The sequence below is a fragment of the Heterocephalus glaber genome, unplaced genomic scaffold (genome assembly GCF_053883595.1).
Source record: "Heterocephalus glaber isolate CG9 unplaced genomic scaffold, H.glaber_assembly_v1.0 deba00001428, whole genome shotgun sequence".
Taxonomy (NCBI): domain Eukaryota; kingdom Metazoa; phylum Chordata; class Mammalia; order Rodentia; family Bathyergidae; genus Heterocephalus; species Heterocephalus glaber.
The window spans coordinates 28,399,923-28,422,557 of record NW_028258293.1 but is presented as its reverse complement, the minus strand read 5'-3'; the positions used below and the strand labels follow the sequence as shown (position 1 = coordinate 28,422,557).

Below are 22,635 nucleotides of genomic sequence, written 5' to 3'. Positions count from 1 at the left end.
GCTTGAAGAATAAGTAATAAGCCTTTCATGATGGGCAAATGAAGTTTTTGAAGGGTGGAAAATGAGACTAGAGGTTAGGCTCAAGTTTGATTGTAAAGGTCCTTCAATACCTTCTAAAGATTTTTAACTTTAATGGATACTGGGAAGCCCTGGTGTTTTGTTTTATAGTGAGAGGGATAAAACCCAGGGTCACTGAACTCCCCAAGCCCTTTTTATTTTTTTATTTCAAGGCAGAGTTTCATTCAGTTGCCCAGGCTGGCCTCCAATTTGTGATCCTGTTGCCTCAGCCTCCTGAGTAGGTAGGATTACAAGTGTGTGCCACCTCACCCAGTAGAAATGTTTTATAAATTGAGAAGTGTTACCTCTGGCAGTATGGAGGTTAAATATGTACAGTGCTTCCTTCTCTTCTGTCTTGTATGTGTGTGTATTTATTTCCTTCAGTGAATTATAAACTCCTTTTAGGTCCAAACCTTACTCTTGTTTTTGCATTCTCATCCCTGAACTTCCTTGTTCCCTAGCATTTGTTAGTTTTGGAATAAAATGAGTAATAAATAGTAACTAAGCATTAAAATATTTGTTTACCTTTTATCTTTTTTTGGTACCAGGGATCAAACTCAGGACCTTGTGGTTGCGTAGCAGGTGCAGTGCTGCTGAGCTAAATCCCTGGCCCAACTTTTTATCTTTAGTAACATTAGAGAGTGGGTCTTTATATGTCTTTCTTGCTTTTTTTAAAGATTTAATTTTTTAGATCAATTTTGGGTTCATAATAAAATTGAGAGGAAAGTAAAGATTTCCCATACATTCTCTGCCCAACATACACATAGTCTTACAACCCTTATCAACATTCCCCATCATTGTGGTGCAGCTATTAAATTGATGAACATGCATTGACACATTATCACCCCAAGTTCATTATTTACATTAAGATTCATTCTTGCTGTTGTACATTCTGTGAATTTAGACAGATATATAATGACATGTATCCAACATGGTAGTTTGTTGTTGTTATTTTTGAGAGGAGGTCTCACTGTGTAATCCAGGCTGGCCTTGAACTTTCTGTGTAGCCCAGGCTGGCCTCAAACTTTCAGTGATCCTCCTGCCTCACCCTCAGGAGTGCAGGGATTATAGGCATGTGCTACCACGCCCGGCCCACCATTGTAGTCTTATAGGGAGTATTTTCACTGTCCTAAACATCTTCTGTGCCTTATTTACCCCCACAGTATTTTTTTTTTCCAGTACTGGGAATGGAACTCAGGACCTTGGCCTGCCCAGGAGGCGTGACGCCACTGAGCTACATCCCCGGCCCATCCCACAGTATTTCTAACCCCACACACTCTAATGTTTTTATTGTCTCTTAAGTTTTGTTTTTTCCAGTCTTTTATAGTAGTTGAAATCACACAGTATATAGCCTTTTCAGATTGCTTTCTTTCATATAGTAGTAGGATTTAAAGTTCTTGTGTGTCTTCCATGGTTTAATAGTTTATTCCTTTTTTTTTTTTTTTGATACCGGGGATCGAACTTGGAACCTTTCACCTGCAAGGCAAGCAGCAGAACCACTGAGCTAAATCCCCAGCCCAGTTTATTCCTTTTTTAGTGATGAGTAATTTCATTTTCTGGAACACCTTATCCTTTTACTCATTGAAGGATATCTTAATTGCTTCTAAGTTTTAGCAATTATGAATAAAGCAGCTATAAACATCTGTGTACAGGGTTTTTTGGTGTGGTGCTGGGGATCAAACCATGCCACACGAGCACTCTACTATTGAACTATACCCCTAGCTCTCCATATGCAAATTTTTGTGTAGACAACTTTGCAACTCTTTTTGGGTACATAACAAAGAACACAGTAGATCATATGGTACATTTTATTTTGTAAGATAAGACTTTTTTTGTTTTTATTTCTGATGTCACTTTTTATCATTCTAGGACCTTGTACTATAGTCCTAGTAAATATTACTAAAGGAATAAAGCACATTTATTATATTTCTGTGGTGCTGAGAATAATAAACTACTGTATTCAAAACAACTTTTGAGCCGTAGATACGAATTCCTTATTTTGGCCAGTGTTCTGTACAATCAAACTCATTCTCTCCATTTAAAAATACTATTGTATATTGTAGCTGGGTGTCATGGTGCATGCCTGTGATCCCAGCTACTCAGGAGGCTAAGGATTTTGAGTTCAAGCCCAGCCAGGGCAACATAGGGAGCCTCTGTCACAAACAAAATATGATTGTATAATGTAGTTATTTATAGCTTTCAGAAAAACAAAATCTATTCATTTTAGGTCTTCAGAGAAAGGCTACTACATTTTTAAACTTAAAGTGTTATTGATTGGGTTGGTAACATTGAAGTAGCTTAGCTTGGTTATTGATTTTCTGTTTTGCTGTAGAATTGCATCACCTAGGTAAGACACCCTTGGATATACTAGAGCAATGAGATTTGCTTACAGCCGAGCTTTTCTGCTACAGTTCTTCACTATTTTCTCAGCTATCTTGTTACCATGAAGGAGTAGTGACTATAGGTAGTGCTCTTTGCTTAGCTTAGTTCTTAAAGTCATAGCATATGATTTGAGCTACAATTGTAGCACATTAATCTTTTAATAGTGCCTTCTGTGAGAAGAAGGTAGGAAATGTAAATATCTAGTTGTCTGATTCGGTACTATTTGGACAATGTAACTGACCAAGAATTATGAAGCAGGTCATAATTTGTTATATATATATGGGTTGTAGAATAATTGAGGATTTTCTGTTTATGCACATATACTCTTTGTTTGTTTGGTACCAGGGATCGAACTTGGGTCCTTGCACTTGCGCAGCAGGCGGTGAAACCACTGAGATAAATCCCTGGCCCTATGCACAAATACTCTTAAATTCTTAGAATTCTAGGTATTTAAAAATTCTTTTTTTTTTTTTTGCTTTTAGCGGAGCATGGTGTCAAACACTTATAATCCCAGCATTCAGAAAGACTGAGGCAGGAGGGTTGCAAGTTTGAGCTTAGCCAGGACAATTTACCAAGAACCTGTCTCAAAAAAAAAAAAGGCTGAGGATGTATTTCAGTGTAAAAGGGTTCAATCCCTAGTACTGAAAAACATTTTGCCATTTTTGAGAAAAAACTCATATAAGTCAATCATTTAAAGTATATAGTTCAGGCTGGGGATTTAGCTCAGTAATTCTGCCGCCTGCCTTGCAAGAGTAAGGACCCAAGTTCGATCCCCGGTACCAAAAAAATAAAGTATATGGTTCAGTGGTGTTTAGTATATTCAGAGTAGTACTGCCTGCAGAAGAATCACCAAATTCTTTACATTTCCTTTTTTTTTAGTACCAGGGATTGAACTTGGGACCTTGCACTTGTGAGGCAGGCGGCGGAACCACTGAGCTAAATCCTTGAATTACCAAATTCTTACATTCCCACAATCCCCCCAACAGTGTTAACCACTAATCTACTTTTTGTTTCTGGATTAACCTATTTTAGACATTTTATATAAATGGAATCATACAACTTTTGAGGTTGGGATAGGTTCTATGTTAGAAGTAACATTCTGAAAAGAGCCTATAATTTGAGTTATACCCTACATGTGGTTCATTACAAGTTTGATTTTCTGACTTGTTTTTGTTTTGATTTGATTTTTTGAGACAGAGTCTCACTTTGTAGTTCAGGTTGGCCCTGATCTCACTAGCCCAGGCTGCCCTTGAATTTGCAGTAATTCTCCTGCCTCAGCCTCCAGAGTGCTGGGATTACAGGCATGCCCCACCACGCCCAGCTTCTGATTTGTTTTTGAAGAATTCAGCTAATGTCATATCTAAGTAGAGTAGTTACATATTTAAATTCATTTCTTTTTAGATATGTTCCAGTTAAGGTTGGAAAAATATGTAAAAGCACCTTAAGTAAGCTCTCTAATACAGGGTAACCCATATTACTTGCTAAATTTTGTAGCTAACAGGTCTTCAGCATTTCAGACCTTCAATTCTCAGCTGTAAAGTCATTTTTTTTTCTTCTGGGAAGTTTTTCCTTTACTTCCATTCTTTTTTTTTGGTACCGGGGGATTGAACTCAGGAGGTGCCACTGAGGTAAATCCCCGACCCCACCTTTACTTCCATTCTTATAGAAGCCTGCTCCTACTTAATATACAGTACTTCTGTGCTTTTTATCACTACAATAATTACTCTTCTCAAGCAGTTAATCTTGAGCCTGCTTTGTTTTTATATTCGTTCAGTCCTGACATTTTCGTATGTGGTCATTGAAATGAAGAAACAAATAACTAGGCTCTTTTTTTTTCTATTTTATTTGTCTTGGACTACAAATATTTTAAAGATACAGCACAGCCCTGCCATTCGGATTAGGTTTCATACCTAAATTGTTTGCTAGTGGTTGATAGTGCAGTAAAACGGAGCTGGGGATGGTGGTGCGTGTCTGTAATCCCAGCACTTGGGAGACAGGCAGGAGTGAGTTTGAGGCCAGTCTGGACTACATAGCAAGACCTTGTCTCAAAAAATAAAATAGTACAACAAAATGAGTGGAAATCCTGCTGAGATCATTGTCATGACAGGTCTTTGCAGAACTGCAAGAGGGTACAATTAGCATTACACATGATTTAGGTGTTTTTTTTGTTGTTGTGTATTTGTTTTGTTTTTTGAGATGGGGGTCTTGCTATGTAGTTCAGTCTGGTCTTGAACTCCCTGTGTAGCCCAGGCTGGCCTGGAACCCACAGTGATCTCTTGCCTCATCCTCCTGAGTGCTGGTATTTGTGTGTCGCCATGCCCCGCTCATGACTCAGTTTTAGAAATAGTATTATATTGAAATTGGGCTAGAATATCTGTTTTGTTTCTGAAGATATCATTAAAGAGGCATCGTAAATACTATTGCAGTTTTGTAAAGATTATTTATAAAAAGATGATCTCTTGATATCTGTAAGGAAATGTTTCCAGGACTCCCGTGGATACAAAAATCCATGGATACTCAAGTCCCTTATATAAAATGGCTTAGTATTTTCATGTAATCTATGCATATCCACTTGTATATACTTTTCTTGGCATATATTTTAAATCATATCTAGATTATTTACTCCTAATGCAATGTAAATGGTAAAACAGTTGTTAATACTGTATTGTTTAGGGAATGATAACAAGAAAAAAGTCTGTACATATTCAGTACATATGCAATATTTTCTTTAAAAATATTTTCAATTCATGATTGAACCTGTGAATGTAGGGCTGACTGTATATGCTTCAGAATGGAGTATTTAAACACTCGTTGCACTCTGCTTAACCAGATAAGCTATTTAGATTAGTTGTCTTTTGAGTGAAAGTATGGCTTGTACACATACTCCCTTTACTGGGGATTGAACCCAGAACACTGAGCTACCTCTCTAGCTCTTTTAGTTTTTAATTTGAGACAAGTTCTTGCTAAATTACTAAATTGTCTAGGCTAGACTTGAACTTGTGATTCTCCTTCCGACTTTTGAGTAGCTGGGATTACAGGTATGCACTACTATGTTTGGCTAGCATTTATATTTTTACTATTAGAAATTGTTTTGCTTTTGTAATTTTTTATTGATTATAGATATTTTTCCTAATTGTAGATGATGAATAGATTTTTTTTTTTTACTGCGGCAAAATTGATAAGATTAGCTTAAAAAAATTTTCTTTTTAGATAGGATCTTGCAATGTAGTTTAAGCTGGCCTTGAATTCCCTGTGTAGACCAGCTTGCTTTGAACTCATAACAGTTTTCCTGCCTCAGCCTCTCGTGCTGGTATTACAGACATGCGCCACCATGCCCAGCAAGATTAGCTTTTAAAACTCTTTATAATATTTCTCTTTATAATATTTTCATTCATTTTCTCCTGCACTCTAATTTTTGCAGCAAAAATTTGAATAGCTATTGTCAATCTGATACATGCACCTTACTTGTATAACCTTGTGCACTTTTTTTGTATAAACGTGGCCTTGTTGAAAAGTAGGCTGTTTCTAAAAATTATTGTTACGTTATAGTGAATAATTTTATACTTTTTTGTGCACATCTCTGGTTATTTCTTATAGATGCCTATTTAGATCAGATTGTATGCTGCATTGAATATCATGTTGGTCTTTTTGATAAATAGTATCAAGTGACCCAAAAAGTTGTCACAGTACTATAGATTCCTACCCAAAGAGGTTCAGTGATTCTTGGAGAGTAAAATGAACAGTTATGTTCTTTTGAATGGATTTTGGGGGCTTTCCTGAAAGGAGCAATGAAGTTATTTGCAATTTATATTTTTCTAGACAAGAATTTCCTAGAAGAGTAAAGTCAAGTCTGTAGCACTAAAATGCTAAAGTTACTTTTATTTAGACAATAAGGTGTGGAGGTATAATAGATTTGAGTCATTAACACACACACACACACACACACACACACACACACACACACCATCACAGGCCTTCAGTTTTGAACATTTTGGCCAATTTAAAAGAATTTTTCTCACCTATTCCCTCCCTGCTTTATTTCTTCCTTGCTCCTTTTTCCTCCCATACATCCGACCATTTATTAGCAGGCAGGCATAGTTCATTATGTAAACTTAATGATGTCTCTACTTTCTGACTTTTATATGATTCTACCCGACTTGAATGACAGGTTTACTCAAGCAATTTGCAGTATTCCTCTTTCTGTTCCAGGATGCAGTGTAGGGTACCATATTACATTTAGTTTTTGTGTCTCCCCAGTTTCTTCTGACCTGTGATAGTTTCTCAGTCTTTCCTTGGTTTTCGTGATCTTGACAATCCAGAGAGCAGGTATCCTGTGGAATACCCCCAATTTGGTTTTGGGTTGATTAAACCGGAGACTATAATGGGGGTGAAGTACCCTTCTTGTACTCCCTTATCAGGGACTATGTGAATGCTAAATAGATATATACACTTTTATTGGGAATAACACATACATAAGAAAGTGTTTAGACCTTTTCTCCCTGTTTTTGCAGTACTGTACTGGAGATTGAACCCAGTTGCCATTCGTGGTAGGCTAGCACTCTGCCACTGAGCTACATTACATTACATTTTTACTTTGCGATACGGTCTCATTAAATGTTCTTGAACTTGTGATCTTCCTGCCATAGCCCCTAGCTGAGATTATAGGCATGAACCACCACACTTGGTTGTTTTACCCTTTTTAAAAAAGATTATTTTATTAAAGTATAACATCCAATAAATGGCATAAAATGAATATGTCATAAATATATGGCTTGTTGGAAGCAATGTAATTTTATATACTCTTGTAATTACCACTCAAATGAAGACACAAGTTATTTCCAGCACTTAGATGTTTCCCTAGCACTCTTTTCCAGTTAAAAACTCTATACTACTCTGACTTTTTTTTTTTGGTACCAGGGATTGAACTTGGGTCCTTGCGCTTGCGCAGCAGGCAGTGAAAACCACTGAGCTAAATCTCCGGCCCAAGGTGCTTATTCTCCCCCACCCCACCCTGTACCGGGGATTGAACTCGGGACCTTGCGCCTGCAAGCGCTGGAACCGCTGAGCTAAATCCCAGCCCCCTGACTTTTATTACCACTAATTCATTTCGCCAGTTTTGAAGTTTCATATAAATGTAATATTTCAGTATATGTTCTTTGTGTCTGACTTCTTTCCAATTTTAGCATATGTGCTGCCGAAGCAAGCACATGTGTCTGATTTCTTTCACTCTATGTAATACTGAAATTAGCTCATGTAGTTTTTTTTTTCGTGTACACATGTAGTTTTATTGTAACAAAGCAACTTGTACACTGTGAACATTTAAAACTGCGCATCACCTTTTCCAGTGAAAACAAAAAAGAATTTAAAAATAAACTAACAAAATTACAATAGAGAATGTCAATTCCAAATAAGATCCTACAGGTTCTTCTGATTCTCTTGAGTGGCAGGGCTCAAGTCATCATTAGGAGAGAATTTTATTTTAAAAGTGTCATCTTAAACTGCAAGGATGTCTGTTAACATCACAATGAAACATGCCAAAGGAGAAGCCATGTTGTCAAATGCCCGCTTAACCCATCCAAACATCTCAAACCCACCCTTTGCTGACCTTCTATATCCCATTTTTAAAAGTTTTTTTCTAAGGGAAAATAGACAGGTACATGTTGGTAAATGCTACCTGTCCATATTCACATAGAGACACAGTGTAATCTCTGAGCCCAATATACAGAGAAAGGAGGAAAAGAGCTAGAATTCTAGCTCATGTAGTTTTATATATTAACAGGATATTATTTTTACGTGTATATTTCATTATATTACTAACTATATCCATTCTGGTATTGATGGACATTTGGATTGTGTCTGGTTCTTTGCCGTTACAGATATATTATAAGCATTGTTCTACATTTTTTTTAAAATTATTTTTTGGGTTTTTTCTGAGACAAGGTCTCACTTTGTAGTTCAGGCTGGCCCTGAACTCACTATGTAGCCCAGGCTGGCCTTGAACTCTTGGTGATCCTCCTGCCTTTGTCTCCCAAGTGCTGGGATTATAGGCATGCACCACCTTGCCCAGCTACATTATTTTTTGATTCAAATAATATACTTTCTCTTTTTTTACCAGGTTTAAATTTTTTTGTTTTTGTTTTTTTTGTTTTTTGGGGGTTTTTTTTGGTACCAGGGATTGAACTCAGGGCCTTGCGCTTACAAGGCAGGTGTGGTGCCACTGAGCTAAATCCCTGACCCTAAATTTTTTTAAAATAATATTTTGTTGTTTGCTTTATGCTTTTAGAACTATTTCCAGAGACTTTAAGTGTTTTATTTATTTAAAAAAATTTTACCAATGAGAGTGTACATGTGTAGCTTCTTACGTGTCATGCTGGAACTATTTCCTTGGTCGGCTATTTCCCAGTCTGGGCTTGCCTTTTCAGTTTCTTAATTGTCTCTTTTGATGAATGGAAGTTCCTAGTTCTCTGTAATTATATTGAGGTGTCTTTTTCTTTTGCATAGTTTGGCTAAGGTTTTACCAATCTTCTGTATCTTTTCAATAAACCACCTCTTTGTTTCATTGATCCCGGGCATTGTTCATTGATTTCAACTCTGATCTTTTTTCTCTCCTGTTGATTTTGGTTTGGTCTTGTTTTTCTAAGACCTTGAGATGTATCATTAGGTTCTTTATTTGAGATCTTTTTGATTTTTTTTTTTATATGGGCATTCATAGCTGTAAACTTTTCTTTTAGACTCATGACTATAAACTTCCCTCTTAGAACTGCCTTTGCTGTATCTCACAGGTTATGGTATGTTGTATTTCCATTTCCATTTGATTTTAGGAATTTTTAAATTTCCTCCCTGATTTCAGTGACCCACTTCATTTTTCAAAAGCGAATTGTTCAGTCTCCATGTATTTGTATAGTTTCTGTGGTTTCTTCTTCTGTTGATTTCTAGTTTCATTCAATTTTGATCTGATAAAATACAAAAATAATTTCAGTTTTTAAAAAATTTTGTTTGTATGTGTTAAGACTCGCTTTATTGCCTAAAATATGATCTGTATTGGAGAATGTTCCATGAGCTGAGAATGTGTATTCTGTAGTTGTTGGGTGGAATATTCTGTAGACATCTTAAGTTTCTTTGCTCTGTGCTATAGCTTAACTCTGATGTTTATATGTTGATTTTTTTGTTTGGGTGACCTATCTGAAATTGTGTGCTCTGGTGTTCATTGCATATGCATTTACAACTGTTATATCGTCTCAGTGGATTGTTCCCTATACCAATATGTAGTGGCCTTCTTTGTCTTGTCTAATTTTGTCTTGAAGTTTGCACTGTCAGATATGAGTATCCGTTCCTGCTTGCTTTGGGTTCTGTTTACATGGAATATTTTCCATCCTGTCACTTTTCAGTCTTTGGTAGTGAGATGTATTTCTTGTAAGCACAGAAGAGTTGGGCCTTGTTTTTAGTCCAGCCTGCCAGTCTGTCTGTCTTTTAGTTGGAGAATTAAGACCATTTACATTCAGAATTACTATAGAAAGGTATATACTGATTGCTCTAATTTTGTTGTTTTTCTAATGTTTGATTGTTTCCTAAGGATTCATTTAAATATCTTCAACAGATGCTTAGTGGTCATGAATTTCTTTAGTTTATGCTTATCTTAGAAGTTCTATATTTCTCCTTAAAGTTTGAAGACTAGCTTTGCTGGGAATAGTAATCTCAGCTGGCAGTTGTTTTCTTTCAGAGCTTGAAATGCATCAAGTCCTGCCTTCCTGGCCTGTAGGGTTTCTGCAGAGAAATCTGAAGTGTTTGTTTCTATGAGTGACTTGGCATTTCTCCCTTGCAGCTTTCAGTAGTCTTTCCTTGTTCTCTATTCTTTCCATTTTAACTGTAATGTGGCATGAGGTTCTTTTCTGGTTGTCCCTATAGAGTTCTAAATGCCTTTTGTACCTGGATAGCTACATCTTTCCCAAGATTTGAAGTTTTCTATTATTATTTCATTAAACAGATTTTCTATGCCATTAGTCTGTACCTTTGGACTCTCTTCTACACCAAAAATTTATGTTTGGTTTTTTAACTGTGTTCCAATGTTCTTGGAAGTTTTGTTCATAATTTATTTTTCTTTCTTAACTAGTGTCTGGATTTACTAATTCCTCAGCCTTATCTTCAAGCCCTGAAATTCTGTCTCTTGCATAGTCTTCACTGTTGGTGAGGCTTTCCACTGACTTTTTTTTTTTTTGGTACCAGGGATCGAACTCGGGTCCTTGCGCTTGCACAGCAGGCGGTGATACCACTGAGCTAAATCCCCAGCCCTCCACTGATTTTTTTTGATTTACTGTACTTTTCCAGAGTTTGTTTGGTTCTTCTTCAGAATCTCTATCTTTGTTGAATTACTCCTTCATATCCTTCATTGTCGTACTTGTTTAATTCATTCACCTGTTTGTTGTGACTTTGATGTCATTATTCATTTTATAAATCAGTCTTTTAAATTCTTTGTCTGGCATTTCATATATTTCAGTATCTTTGTATTCAGTTACTGACAAATTATGGACTTTTAATTCTTTTTAAATTTTGAGACAGGCTTTTGCTAACTTGTCTGTGCTGGCCTCAGACTTATTCCTACCTCAGACTTTTGAGCTATCAAGATTACAGGCATGTGACACCATACCTAGCTTTTTTTTTTTTTTTTTTTTTAATGATTATTGCTTTTTTAGGGTTTTTTGGGGGGTGGGGGGTGGTGCCGGGAACGAACTCAGGACCTTGTGTTTGCAAGGCAGGCACCAGAACCACTAAATCCTAAATCCCTGGCCCATTGCTTTTTTAGTTTTAAAGAAATCATTGCCTATTCCAGGTCATGAAGATAGTATCCTGTTACTTTCTTTTGAAGATTTAGAGTTTAGCTCTTATAATTAGATCTGTGATTCATCTTGAATTAATTTTTTTTGTGTACGAAGAATAGGAATCAAGGTTTTTCCCTATTCAGATGTCCAGTTGTCCTGTTTCTTTTCCTTTGAATTCTAATGGTGCCCTGGACTCTAATCTGTTCTAATGGATTTTAATCATATTATCTTATTTACTCTGGTTTTATATAAATCTTGAGATCTGGTTGTTAAATCACCAGTTTTGTCTTTAACTTGATTTTTTTGGGAACAGGGTCTTACCGTGTATCCCAGGGTGACCTCAAACTCACAATTATCCTGCTTCGGCCTCCTTAGCGCTGGGATTATAAGTATGCACCACTGTGCCTTGCTGTCCTGACTATTCTAATTCTTTTGCCCTCTCCATGTAATTTTTGCACCAGTTTATCAGTTTATGCCTTTGTTTTAATTGAAATTACATTGAATCTCTAGATCAGTTTAGAGAGATTTAGCAATATTGAATATTCAATTCTTGAACATAGTGGCCCTCTCCATCTATTTAGATCTTTAGTTTCCCTTAGCAGTGTTTTGCAGTTTTCAGTGAGAGTTGAATTTTCATCAGATATTGGTATTTTGGTTTTGATACTGTCATAAATGGAAGTTTGCAAAATTTTAATTTCCAGTTGTTGCTTGTACATAGAAATACAGCTTTGATTTTTGTATATTGACCAAAAAACAAAGCAACCTCTGAAGATAAAAGCAAGTCAGGCATGGTTGTGCACATCTGTAATATGGCACTCTGGGAGGCTGAGGTAGGAGGATTGCGAATTTGAGCCTGGTCAACTTAGCAAGACCCTGTCTCTAAATAAAACATAAAGACTGGGATGTTTCTTAGTGCAAAGGCTCTGGGTTCCATCTCTAGTACCAAAAAAATCAAATAAAGTGAAATTTCTAAATCTGAAAAGAATATTTACCAGCCCCTCCCCCCAAGTACAGGTGACATCATACTTCATTATGAAATACTGTCCTCTTTTCTCTTGAGTATAGGACTCTGGTATCCATAGGAGTATTTTATTTATTTATTTTTTTTGTACCCGGGATCGAACTTGGGACCTTGTACTTTTGAGGAAGGTGCCAGAACCACTGAGCTAAGTCCTCGGCCCCCATAGGAGTATTTTAAAGCCAGTTCCAGAAATCTTATTTATTCTATCAGTAAATATTTCAGCAAATAATTTATACAGTGACAACAGAATGTATTGTCTGTAGTAAGTTTCATGTAATTGTGTCCTTATATGGGACTTAAAATGTATTTCTCAGCTATGCATGGGGGTACACACCTGTAAACCCAGCATTCTGGGAGGCTGAGGCAGGAAGGGAATAAGTTTGAGCCCAGCTGGGGAACTTAGTATGGTAAGATACTGCCCATAAAAATGAGCTAGGGAGCTGGGGATTTAGCTCAGTGGTTCCACCGCCTGCCTTGCAAGTACAAGGACCGGAGTTTGATCCCCAGTACACGCCCCCCCACCCCCCCACAAAATGAGCTAGGGATGAAGCTCAGTGCTAAGACCCTGACTTCAATCTTTAGTACCTTAAAAAAAAAGAAAAAAAATTTTTCCCCTCATTGTGGCATTGTGCTCAGAAAACCTGAGTTTACTGACCTAGAGTTGTATCTTTCAGAATTTTAAAATACTGGTGAATGAAACTTCATTTAAATGAAACCAGTGCCATCTTATTGAGGCTGATTTGTGAGATTACTTTTTCTTATTAATTTTCCAGAAGAATAACTCACATATAATGAACTCCATCTGCTTAAAAGTGTGTAATTCAGTGATTTGTAATTCAGTATTTATCACAAGATAAATAGAATTTCCATTGTACCTAAAAGATTACTTCATTTTCTTTCTGGCCCACCAGTCTACCTATTGTGTTCATTTTGGTTTTTCGTTTGTTTTTGTTTAAAAGTATATGAATATTGAATTTTTAAACTTTATTTTTTAAATAGCTTCAGATGTATACAACTGAGCTAGTACTGTTCCTATGAACTGGCACCTAGTTCTTCTATTTAAAAAATATCTTTCAGGGCTGGGGATTTAGCTCAGTGGCACAGCACATGCCTGGAAAGCACAAGGTCCTGAGTTCGATCCCTAGTACCAAATAAATAAATAATAGCTTTCATTAATACAGTATATTTTCCTAATTCATTACCAAGGGCTATACATCATTAAGTAAAATCCATACTTTATTTAGTTTTCTTTAGTTTAACTTAATATCATTTTTCTTTCCAGGATCCTCTCAGATACTTTATTAGATTGAGTTTTTTGGGGTTTTTTTTTTGGTACTGGGGATGGAACTCTGGACCTTGTGCTTGGGAGGCAGGCGGCGGAACCACTGAGCTAAATCCTCGCCCCTGCCCTAGACAGTTTTTTTTTTTTTTGTACTGGGGATCAGGGGGATCAACTCGGGTCCTTGCGCTTGCGCAGCAGGCGGCGAAACCACTGAGCTAAATCCTCAGCCCTGCCCTAGACAGTTTTGAGGGGAAGTGGCCAGCTTTTCTATAGGATATTCTTTTGTTGGAATTTTCCTTTTTTGTGTGTGTGTGCTGGAGTTCTGACCCAGGGCCTCACACATGCTAGGTAAGTTGTCTACCCTGAGCTCCATCTTCAATCTTGCTGATATTTTTTCTTGCAATTTGACTGGGATTGTAGGTTTTTTGAAACTGACCTCTTTGTGAGGAAGTATAGTGTAAATCTGGAATGTCCAAAATATAAGGCTGCAGTGGCTATGAGATGAAAAACTGGTCCTGAAAACCTGTCGTGCAGTGTGTGGCATAGCATAAATATTCTAATGAAAAAGAGCCCTGAACTAACTATAAATGCCACATCCCCCACCTTTTTTGTTTAGAGCATTTTAAAATTTTTTCTTGCTTCATTGCCATTCCTCATTAAAAAATTTAATCTTTTTAATAAAACATTTTATCTACACTTTACTAGATTCTTAAGTATTTTTGTAAAATAGACTTACCTAGCCCTTAGTTCTTAGTTCTTACTAGATTTAGAGGTACCACCCACAATTAAGATAGGATCTTTAATTCTTCATACACTTTTATCAGTGAGAAGCGTGTTTTTGAAAAGATTGCAGCCATAAGGATATAGAAACAAGTTGAGATTTCACTGAAATTGTCTTTCCTATGGTGTGAGAAAATTTCACTTGTTCAAATTAACTGTATAGCATTGATTCCATCTCAGTGCTACTTTTATGTAGCAAAATTAAAGCTCTTCTTTGGAAGTTGGCAGAAAAAATAAATTTCTGCCTTACTAATTCTGGGAAGAGGTTAGGGATTAGGATGAAACTATGTATTTTCTAAAACGCCTTCTGATATTCATAACAGACATAATTTTTTTTTTAAAGGGGAAGGGGTTTATTTAGCTTACAATTCGTAGAGGTTTCAGTCCATAATCAGCCAACTCCAAGGCAGGGACAAAAATCAGGCATGGCAGAGCAGAAACAACATGGTACACACAGACAGCAAAGGTCTTTAACAAGAGCCATAACAGACATAATTATGGAGATGTTTGCTTGGGAATAAAGTGCCACAATTTAAAAATTTAAAAAATCATAATTTTCATTTTATTCATGAGGTGCTAATGTGGAAGAAAAGATGTGAATTGTCTGTTTCCTGGCATTTTTTGAAAGGGGGTGAGGTAGAAGAAATAGAATTTTGGTCTCAGAGGATAGAGATGTTTATTCAGCTGCCTGGAGATTTTTGTCTATTTCTGGGCCCTGTTCTATTCCGTTGATCTGTTTTTCTGTTGTTAGCCAATACTACACTGTCTTGATTCCTATAGTTTCATAGTCATTTTTGAAATTGGGTGTCGTATACTTTTTTTTGGTAATGGAGATCAAACCCGTGTCCTTGCGCTTGTAGCAGAAGGCGAAATCACTGAGCTAAATCCCCGGCCCTGGGTGTTGTATACTCTTGAGATTTGTTTATTCTTGTTGAGATTAACTGTTATAGAGCCTTTGCATTCCTCTACGAACTTTATAATCATTTTAACAGTCTGTGTTTTAAAAAGGCTGCTGGCCTTATGTCTGAGCTTGTGTTGAATGTATTATTTGAGGAAAATTAACATCTTCATGTTGGTTCTTCTTGCCACGTATACTGTGTATCTTCTTTCCATTTGTTTAGCGTTTCTTGATTCTCTCTCAACAGAGTATTAGTTGTACATCTTGTTAAATTTATTGCTATTTTATTTTTCATGTTTACTTCTGATTTTTACAAATGTAATTCATCTTTGTATATTGACCTTCTATACTGAGACTAGTTTTGTTTTGTTTTTACCCCTCAGGTTTTCTTTCATATGGTGTATGAAAAGAAGGAAATGTAGAGGCCAGGATCAAGCCTCTAAAAATTGGGTTGAGCTGGGTAGGGTGGTGCAAATCTGTAAACCCAGCACTCAGGATGCTGAGGCAAAAGAATTGCCTGAATTTGAGGCTAGCCTGGGCCGCCTATTGAGTTCAAGGCTAGCCTGAACTGCATTGCAAGACCTGGTCTCAAAACAACAAAATAGTAATAAACAAAATATTGGGTTGAAATTAAAAGTTACTTAAATTCATATTAAAATATGAATAGCTGGATATGTTTTCTATGCTCTCAAAATTATTTCTTGAGGAGCATTAGATGTTTACCTAGGTTCCTCCCCCCCCCTTTTTTTTTGGTTTTTTGAGACAAGAGTCTCACTATGTAGTGCACATTGGTCTCAAACTCAGTGATCCTCCAGTGCTGGGATTTACAGGACTGTGCCACCAGGCCGGGCTTACCTAGGTTGTTTTGTTTTGTTTGAGACAGGATCTCCTTGTGTAGTCCAGACTGGCCTTGAACTCACTATGTCGCTTAGGCTAACCTCAACTCACAGTGATCCTCCTGCCTCAGCCTCCCATGCGCTGGGATTAGAGTGCTGGCCTTATAGGCATGTGCTCCTAGGTCTCCACCCCCACCTCCTTTCTAATTGAAAGGACCGCTTACATTTATTTAGTATTTATTGAATCTGTGCCAAACTACTAGAGAAATAATTAGATATTGTTTTTGCTCCTGGAGATTGTGCTCATAAGTAAGGAAATTGCCAGCATTCACTATGATTGACCTAGTTGTACTTTCCGAAAAATACCAAACCAAAGTAGGAGTATGGACCTTTGGGATTTCCCTGCCAATGAAGTGGAGAGGTCTGATCCTGAGATGAGTTTCATAACAGCTTCTCATGGTATTTCTTTCTTATTCTTCAACAGTCTAGTTCTTATATCCCTCATACCCCTCTTAGGACTCTTTATCTTTCTACTCTTAGGGATTATACTGTGATTCACTAAATGAAGTAGACCCGAATCTAGAAGAGTTCTTTTTCTTAAGGTCAAAGTAAATATCTGCTTGGCTTTTAGTGAATTAGGGAGTCTACATAGTTGATTGCTTTTTCTCCATCCTATCTGTTCATTTTCCTCAACTTAACTAAATAAATACTTTTTGGGCTGGGGATTTAGCTCAGTGGTTCCGCTGCCTGCCCTGCAAGCACAAGGAACTGAGTTCGATCCCTGGTACCAAAAAAACCAAAAATAAATACTTTTTACCTGTACTCTTAATGTGAAGAGATTGTTTATGACTAGAGAAAGTAATGTCAACAAGCTTGGGACTATAAGGATTTTAATTAATGATTAGTAGAACTGCTGCAGATACTTTCCCTTTAATTGTAGTTCTCTATAAAACAGTTGCCTGAGAAGTCAATGTAATGTCTCTGTTTTTCTTTTCATTTCAGTTGGAAAGACGTCCTTGATCACCAGATTCATGTATGACAGTTTTGACAACACCTACCAGGTATTTTATTTTTGTTAATTTATTAGTTGTCTATTTTGTGTTAAAATACTTTTCAAGGAATTTTAAAAAATTAATTTACTTAAATGCAGTCATGAATGTAAAACCACTTTCTGTAATCTGTAAGAAGCTATATTAATACAAAGTATAAAGGATTTTTGCCTTATTCAATTAGTCTTTTCTAACATTTTTTGAAAAATTATCTCTAATACCATTTGGGAGGTTATTAGAATTGAGGGTAGGTATTCTCTTACAGAGAATTCATCCAAATATAGGATTTTGTAACATTTTGATTTACACTTGAAGTTAAGAATAAGCCAGGCATAGTGGCACATGCCTGTAATCCTACCACTTGGAGGCTGAAGCAGGACGATTGCCTAGAGTTCAAGACCAGCCTGATCTACATAGCGAGTTCAAGACCAATCTGAACTACACAGTGAGAGCCTGTCTCAGAAAAAATAAGAATAAATAAGTAATAAAATTAGAAATCATTTTGAGAAATTGACTAATAGGTACAATGAGAAAGTCTGCTCCTTATTAATAAATGTCAAAGAATCACAAAAGAAATTGGAAAATACTTTGAGAGGAATAAAAAAGTACAACACAGCAAACTTACAGAATATAGCTAAACTAATGCTATACAGCAAAGAAGAAAGGTATTAAATTAATAAGCTCATTTTCTGTCCTAAGAAGCCAGAAAAAGAAAAACAAACTAAATTCAAAGCAAGCAGAAAGAAAGGGCTACTGTAAAATGTAGGTTTTTATTATTCAGGTTATGATGAGCCCAGTAAATACTGTACATCAGATGATTGCCATTGAAAAGATATTTTGTTATACTCTCAGATCCCAGGATAAGGAAGTATGCCATGCCACAGGAGGGTCACATGGGGAAGTATCAGGGTCATTTAAGAAGTGTGCTAGAAATGTGGAAGGTTAGGTTATTTAATATCTTGATGTTTCACCACAGACAAATAGTGTTTGAGGCTCTTGATAATCCAATAATTGATATGATCATTATGTAAACATGTACCAAAACAAAACAGGTTGTACCCCATAAACTTGTACAGTTATTATGTGTCAATTTAAAATTACACCCTGATAAAGAAGCCGGGTATTGTGGCTCATGCCTGTGATCTCAGCACTTGGAAGGCTGAGGTAGGAAGATCTTTATGAGTTTGAGGAGGCCAGCCTGGGCCACATAAGGAGTTCAAGAACTACATAGTGAGATCCTGTCTCAAAACAAACAAAACAAAACAACACCCTCAGCAAACTAGGAGAGGAACTTTCTCAACACAATAAAGAGCATCTGTGAAAATGCCACAACATCATACATAATGTTGAGAAGCTGTAAGATAAGAAACAAGGCATGGGTGTCAGTTCTTTAGTTAATTATAAAACAAAGCAGAGCAAAAAAAAAAAAAGGAACAAACCAAAAAGAATAATTTAATAATTTTAAGAACAAGCATTTATACTGACCCTGTAATGTTACAAATCTTCCATATTTCTAAAATATTTTTGTTAAAGTTTTTAAAAAGTATTCCTAATCTAACCATTTTGCATCTGTATTACTATATAGTTAGCATAGAAACTTGAGTTTTAATTATTTTGTCTTAATAGTATATTAGATGTTAATCTGATTAAAGGAGTGATTAATTTCTGTCATTATTATCACTTATTAACTCATTGTCTCAATTATTATCAGACTTCTTTATTGTTCAGAAAGCTTTTAGGATAAATTTAATTGGAGTCCCTTTTTAGTGTGTAATTTTGCACATTTGAAATATTTATTTCAGGAATATGCCTCCTGAATTAAGTCTTCATGAAAAATGTGGGCTTAGAAGCAGGAGGGTTGCAGCAAATTCAGGAGGATCCTGGGCTACATAGTTTAAGGACAGCTTGGACTGCACAACAAGACCCTGACTCAAAAAAGCAAACAAACTAAAACAAAAACTATCAAGCAACAAAAAATAGAAACTTCCTTAAACTTGATAAAAGCTGTCTGTTAAATCCTACAGGGCTAACATCATATTTAATGGTGAAATACTAAATGCTTTCTCCCTAACATGAGAAACAAGGCCAAGGATGTCCTTTCTTGTTAGATGGTTTGACCAATTTAATCAGACCAAAAAAGAAATTGAAGGCATCTCATTTGGAAAGGAAAAAAATAAAACACATCATTCTCAGATGACATGATATTGTATATTAGAAAAATCCTAAAGAATAAATAAAGAGGCCAGGCGTGGTGGTGTGCTCCTGTAATCCCAGCACTGGGGAGGTTGAGGCAGGAGAATTGCCACAAGTTTGAGGCTATGTAGCCTGGGCTACATAGAGTTCAAGGCCAATCTGAACTACATAGTGAGACCCTGTCTCAAAAATAAAGAGTAAAAGAGTTCAGAAATGGCATAGTGACACACACATGTGATCCTAGCACTCAGGGAGGCTGAAGCAGGAGGATACTGCCAATGTACAGTAAATCCCTGACTTACAAGTGAGTTCCATTCTGGTAGAGTGTTCATAAGTCAGATTCCTTTGCATCCAACAAAGGAATCTTATACAGTACACCTGTGAAAGTTTGCAACTCAAATGTTTGTAAGTTGAGGACTCAGTGTATATTCAAAATAAAGTTAAGAAAATAGTTCCATGGGCCGGGGATTTAGCTCAGTGATTCCGGGGCCTGCCTCACAAGCGCAAGGTTCTGCTGAGTTCAATCCCCAGTACCAAAAAAAAAGAGAAGAAAATAGTTCCAGTCAGAGTACCATTACAAAGAAATTAAATATGTGGGAACAAATTTAACAAACAGCAGAAGACTCAACACTCTGAAAACTGTGGAACATTGCTGGGAGAAATTAAAAAGACAGATGAGATACGTTTGTAAGTTGGAAGATTATATTGTTTTAAGGTGGTAATTCTCAAGTTTCTGTGTGGAGGACTTGATAGTATCCTTATTGAAGTTCCAGGCAGCTGTTTTTCAGAAAACATTATGCTAATACAAAAATTTCTATGGAAATATGAAGTCCGCAGTATAGCCACACAGTGTCAAAAAGAATAAAATTAGAGGGCCGGGGATTTAGCTCAGTGGTTCCGCTGCCTGCCTTGTAAGGACAAGGTCCTGAGTTCGATCCCTGGTGCCAGAAAAAAAAAAAGAATAAAATTAGAGCACTTATATGTCCTGATTTGAAAATTTACTATAAAGCAACAACTTTCAAAACCGTGTGGTAAAAGCATAGGGATAGATTGAAATAGAGTTAAGACTCTTAAGAAAAAACCTTTTTATTTTTAATGAAAAATTTTTTTTCAGTACTGAGTATTAAACCTAGGGTCTTTGTGCATTCCCGGACCTTTTTATTTTTTATTTTGAGAAAAGGTTTCACTAAGTTGCCCAGGCAGGACTCAGTCTTCCTGCTTCATCCTTCCAGGGTGCTGTGATTACAGACATGCACCGTTATGCCTAGCTAAAACTCTGCATTTATGGGCAATTGACTGTAAGTGAAATACTAATGCAGAGCAATCAGTAAAGAGGTAGTATTTCCACTGATGATGCTAGTACGATTGGATATCCACATGTAAAAATAGATACTGTATTCCTTATTTAACAACCCACCTGTTTGATGACGTACAGCCAAAGTGGGTTGTTAATGCACTTACGACCTGTCTTTTTTTGTGAGTACAGTTCCATACATCTTGTTTATAGAGCCTCACTGTGTTTTTTTTAATATGTAGCACACCTTGTTTGTATAGTGCTATAATTTTTGCTGATAACACTCTCTAGTAAAGTACTGTACTTTTTTGTTCTGTTATATATTATAGTAGTAAATGTAAGAGTTAATCCAAATAAAAGCAAAGTCAAGTCATCAAAGCAAAGCAAAGTCATTGGAGTTTCCTATTTTAGTATATGTGCTGCCAAAGCGAGCACAAGTTGGAGTTTCCTTTGACCATTCCTTTTTTTTTGGTACTGGGGATCAAACTCAGAACCTTGCACTTGCCAGGCAGGCACAGTGCCACTGAGCTAAATCCACCCCTCCTTTTTTTGTGAGACAGTGTCTGGCTGTGTAGTTTAGGCTGGCCTTGAATTCACTATGTATCTCAGGCTGGCCTTGAACTTGCTATGATCCTCCTGCCTCACCCTTCCGAGTGCTAGGACTTTGACCATTTCTTTGTTCTGAATATATATGTATTTTTGGTACTGGGGATCGAACTCAGGTCCTTGCGCTTGCAGGACAAGCTGTGGAACCACTGAGCTAAATTCCCGGCCCCTGTTCTGAATATTGTAATGTACATACTATATATAATTCCTCATTTAGCAACCAAGTCATTTAACAACCTAGTTGCAGGTCTGTAACTTGATTGTTAAATTAGGAATGTCTGTATTTAATTTAGATCTTTACCTTACGCTTCATGTTGAAATGAACTCAAAATAGGTTATAATCCTAAATGTCAGAACTAAAGCTATGAATTTTTACAAGAAAAATTTTAGGAAAACATCTCCATGATCTTGAGTTAGGAAAATATTCTTTCATATGACACCAAAAGCATAAATAATCCCCTTTTTTAAAAGTGTTAAACTTTATCAAAATTAAAACTTTTCTTCTTCAAAAGGCTCCATTATGAAAATGAAAACAATCCATGAATTCTTTTTTTGTTGTTTTAAAAAAATATATGTATTTTTTTCACTGGGTGTGGTAGCACATGTCTGTAATCCCAGCATTCAGGAGGCTGAGGCCAGAGGATCGCTGTATGTTTGAAGCCAGCATGGGCTACATAGTAAGTTCAAGGCCAGCCTGAACTACATAGCAAGAATTCATCACAAAAAACAAAACAAAACAAACAATCAAAAAATATATATAGAGAGAGAGACCACCAAAAAAAATGTATACACACTTCAGGGGAGAAAATCTTAAATTGATTTTTTTGGAGATAGGGTCTCTCTTTATGCTTGAACAATGTAGCCAAGGCTAGCTTTGAACTCAGGGCAATCCTCTTGCTTCAGCCTCCCGAGTGCTGAAATTACAGGCATGCATCATCATGCCCAGCAGATATTTTAATACTAAATTTATTGAGACATCATGAGATTAATACCAGTTACCTTTGACCTCTACAAAAGAAGTGCTCAAAGTGGTAGCCATTAGCTTCTAGGCATTTATTAGTACGGCAAACTGCTGCTTGGGTAACCTTGGTCATTGAAATTGCTGTACATACATTTTCAGTTTAGTCTCTAAGGGCCCACAGTGTAGTGCATATTCTGTGGTATAGTACATCCTCTTGGTCCTCCATATGAGGGTAACATCATCTGTTGTAAAAACATAATATTTTTCTTTTCCAGAAGTGTGTATACCTTTTTTGGTGGACTCTGTATATTTTAAAAAATTTATTGGTATGTGTTTGCAATAAATAATAATTACATTCATCTTGAGGAATTGATAAAACACGTACAGATCACATTAATTTAAAATAATTAAACCAAGTGTAGTGGCACACATCTGTAATTCCAACCCTCAGATAGCTGAA

General features: G+C 36.4%; 1 protein-coding gene across 2 annotated transcripts in view; it reads left to right on the top strand.

The window, feature by feature from the left end:
- The window catches only part of Rab6a (RAB6A, member RAS oncogene family), a 66,175-nt gene that overhangs the window by 12,954 nt on the left and 30,586 nt on the right, over nt 1-22,635 (top strand). For both annotated transcript variants that reach the window (XM_013065020.3, XM_013065021.3), the window contains exon 2: nt 17,075-17,133. In XM_013065020.3, the coding sequence (XP_012920474.1) occupies nt 17,075-17,133 (59 nt within the window). The remainder of the gene's footprint in view (nt 1-17,074; nt 17,134-22,635) is intronic.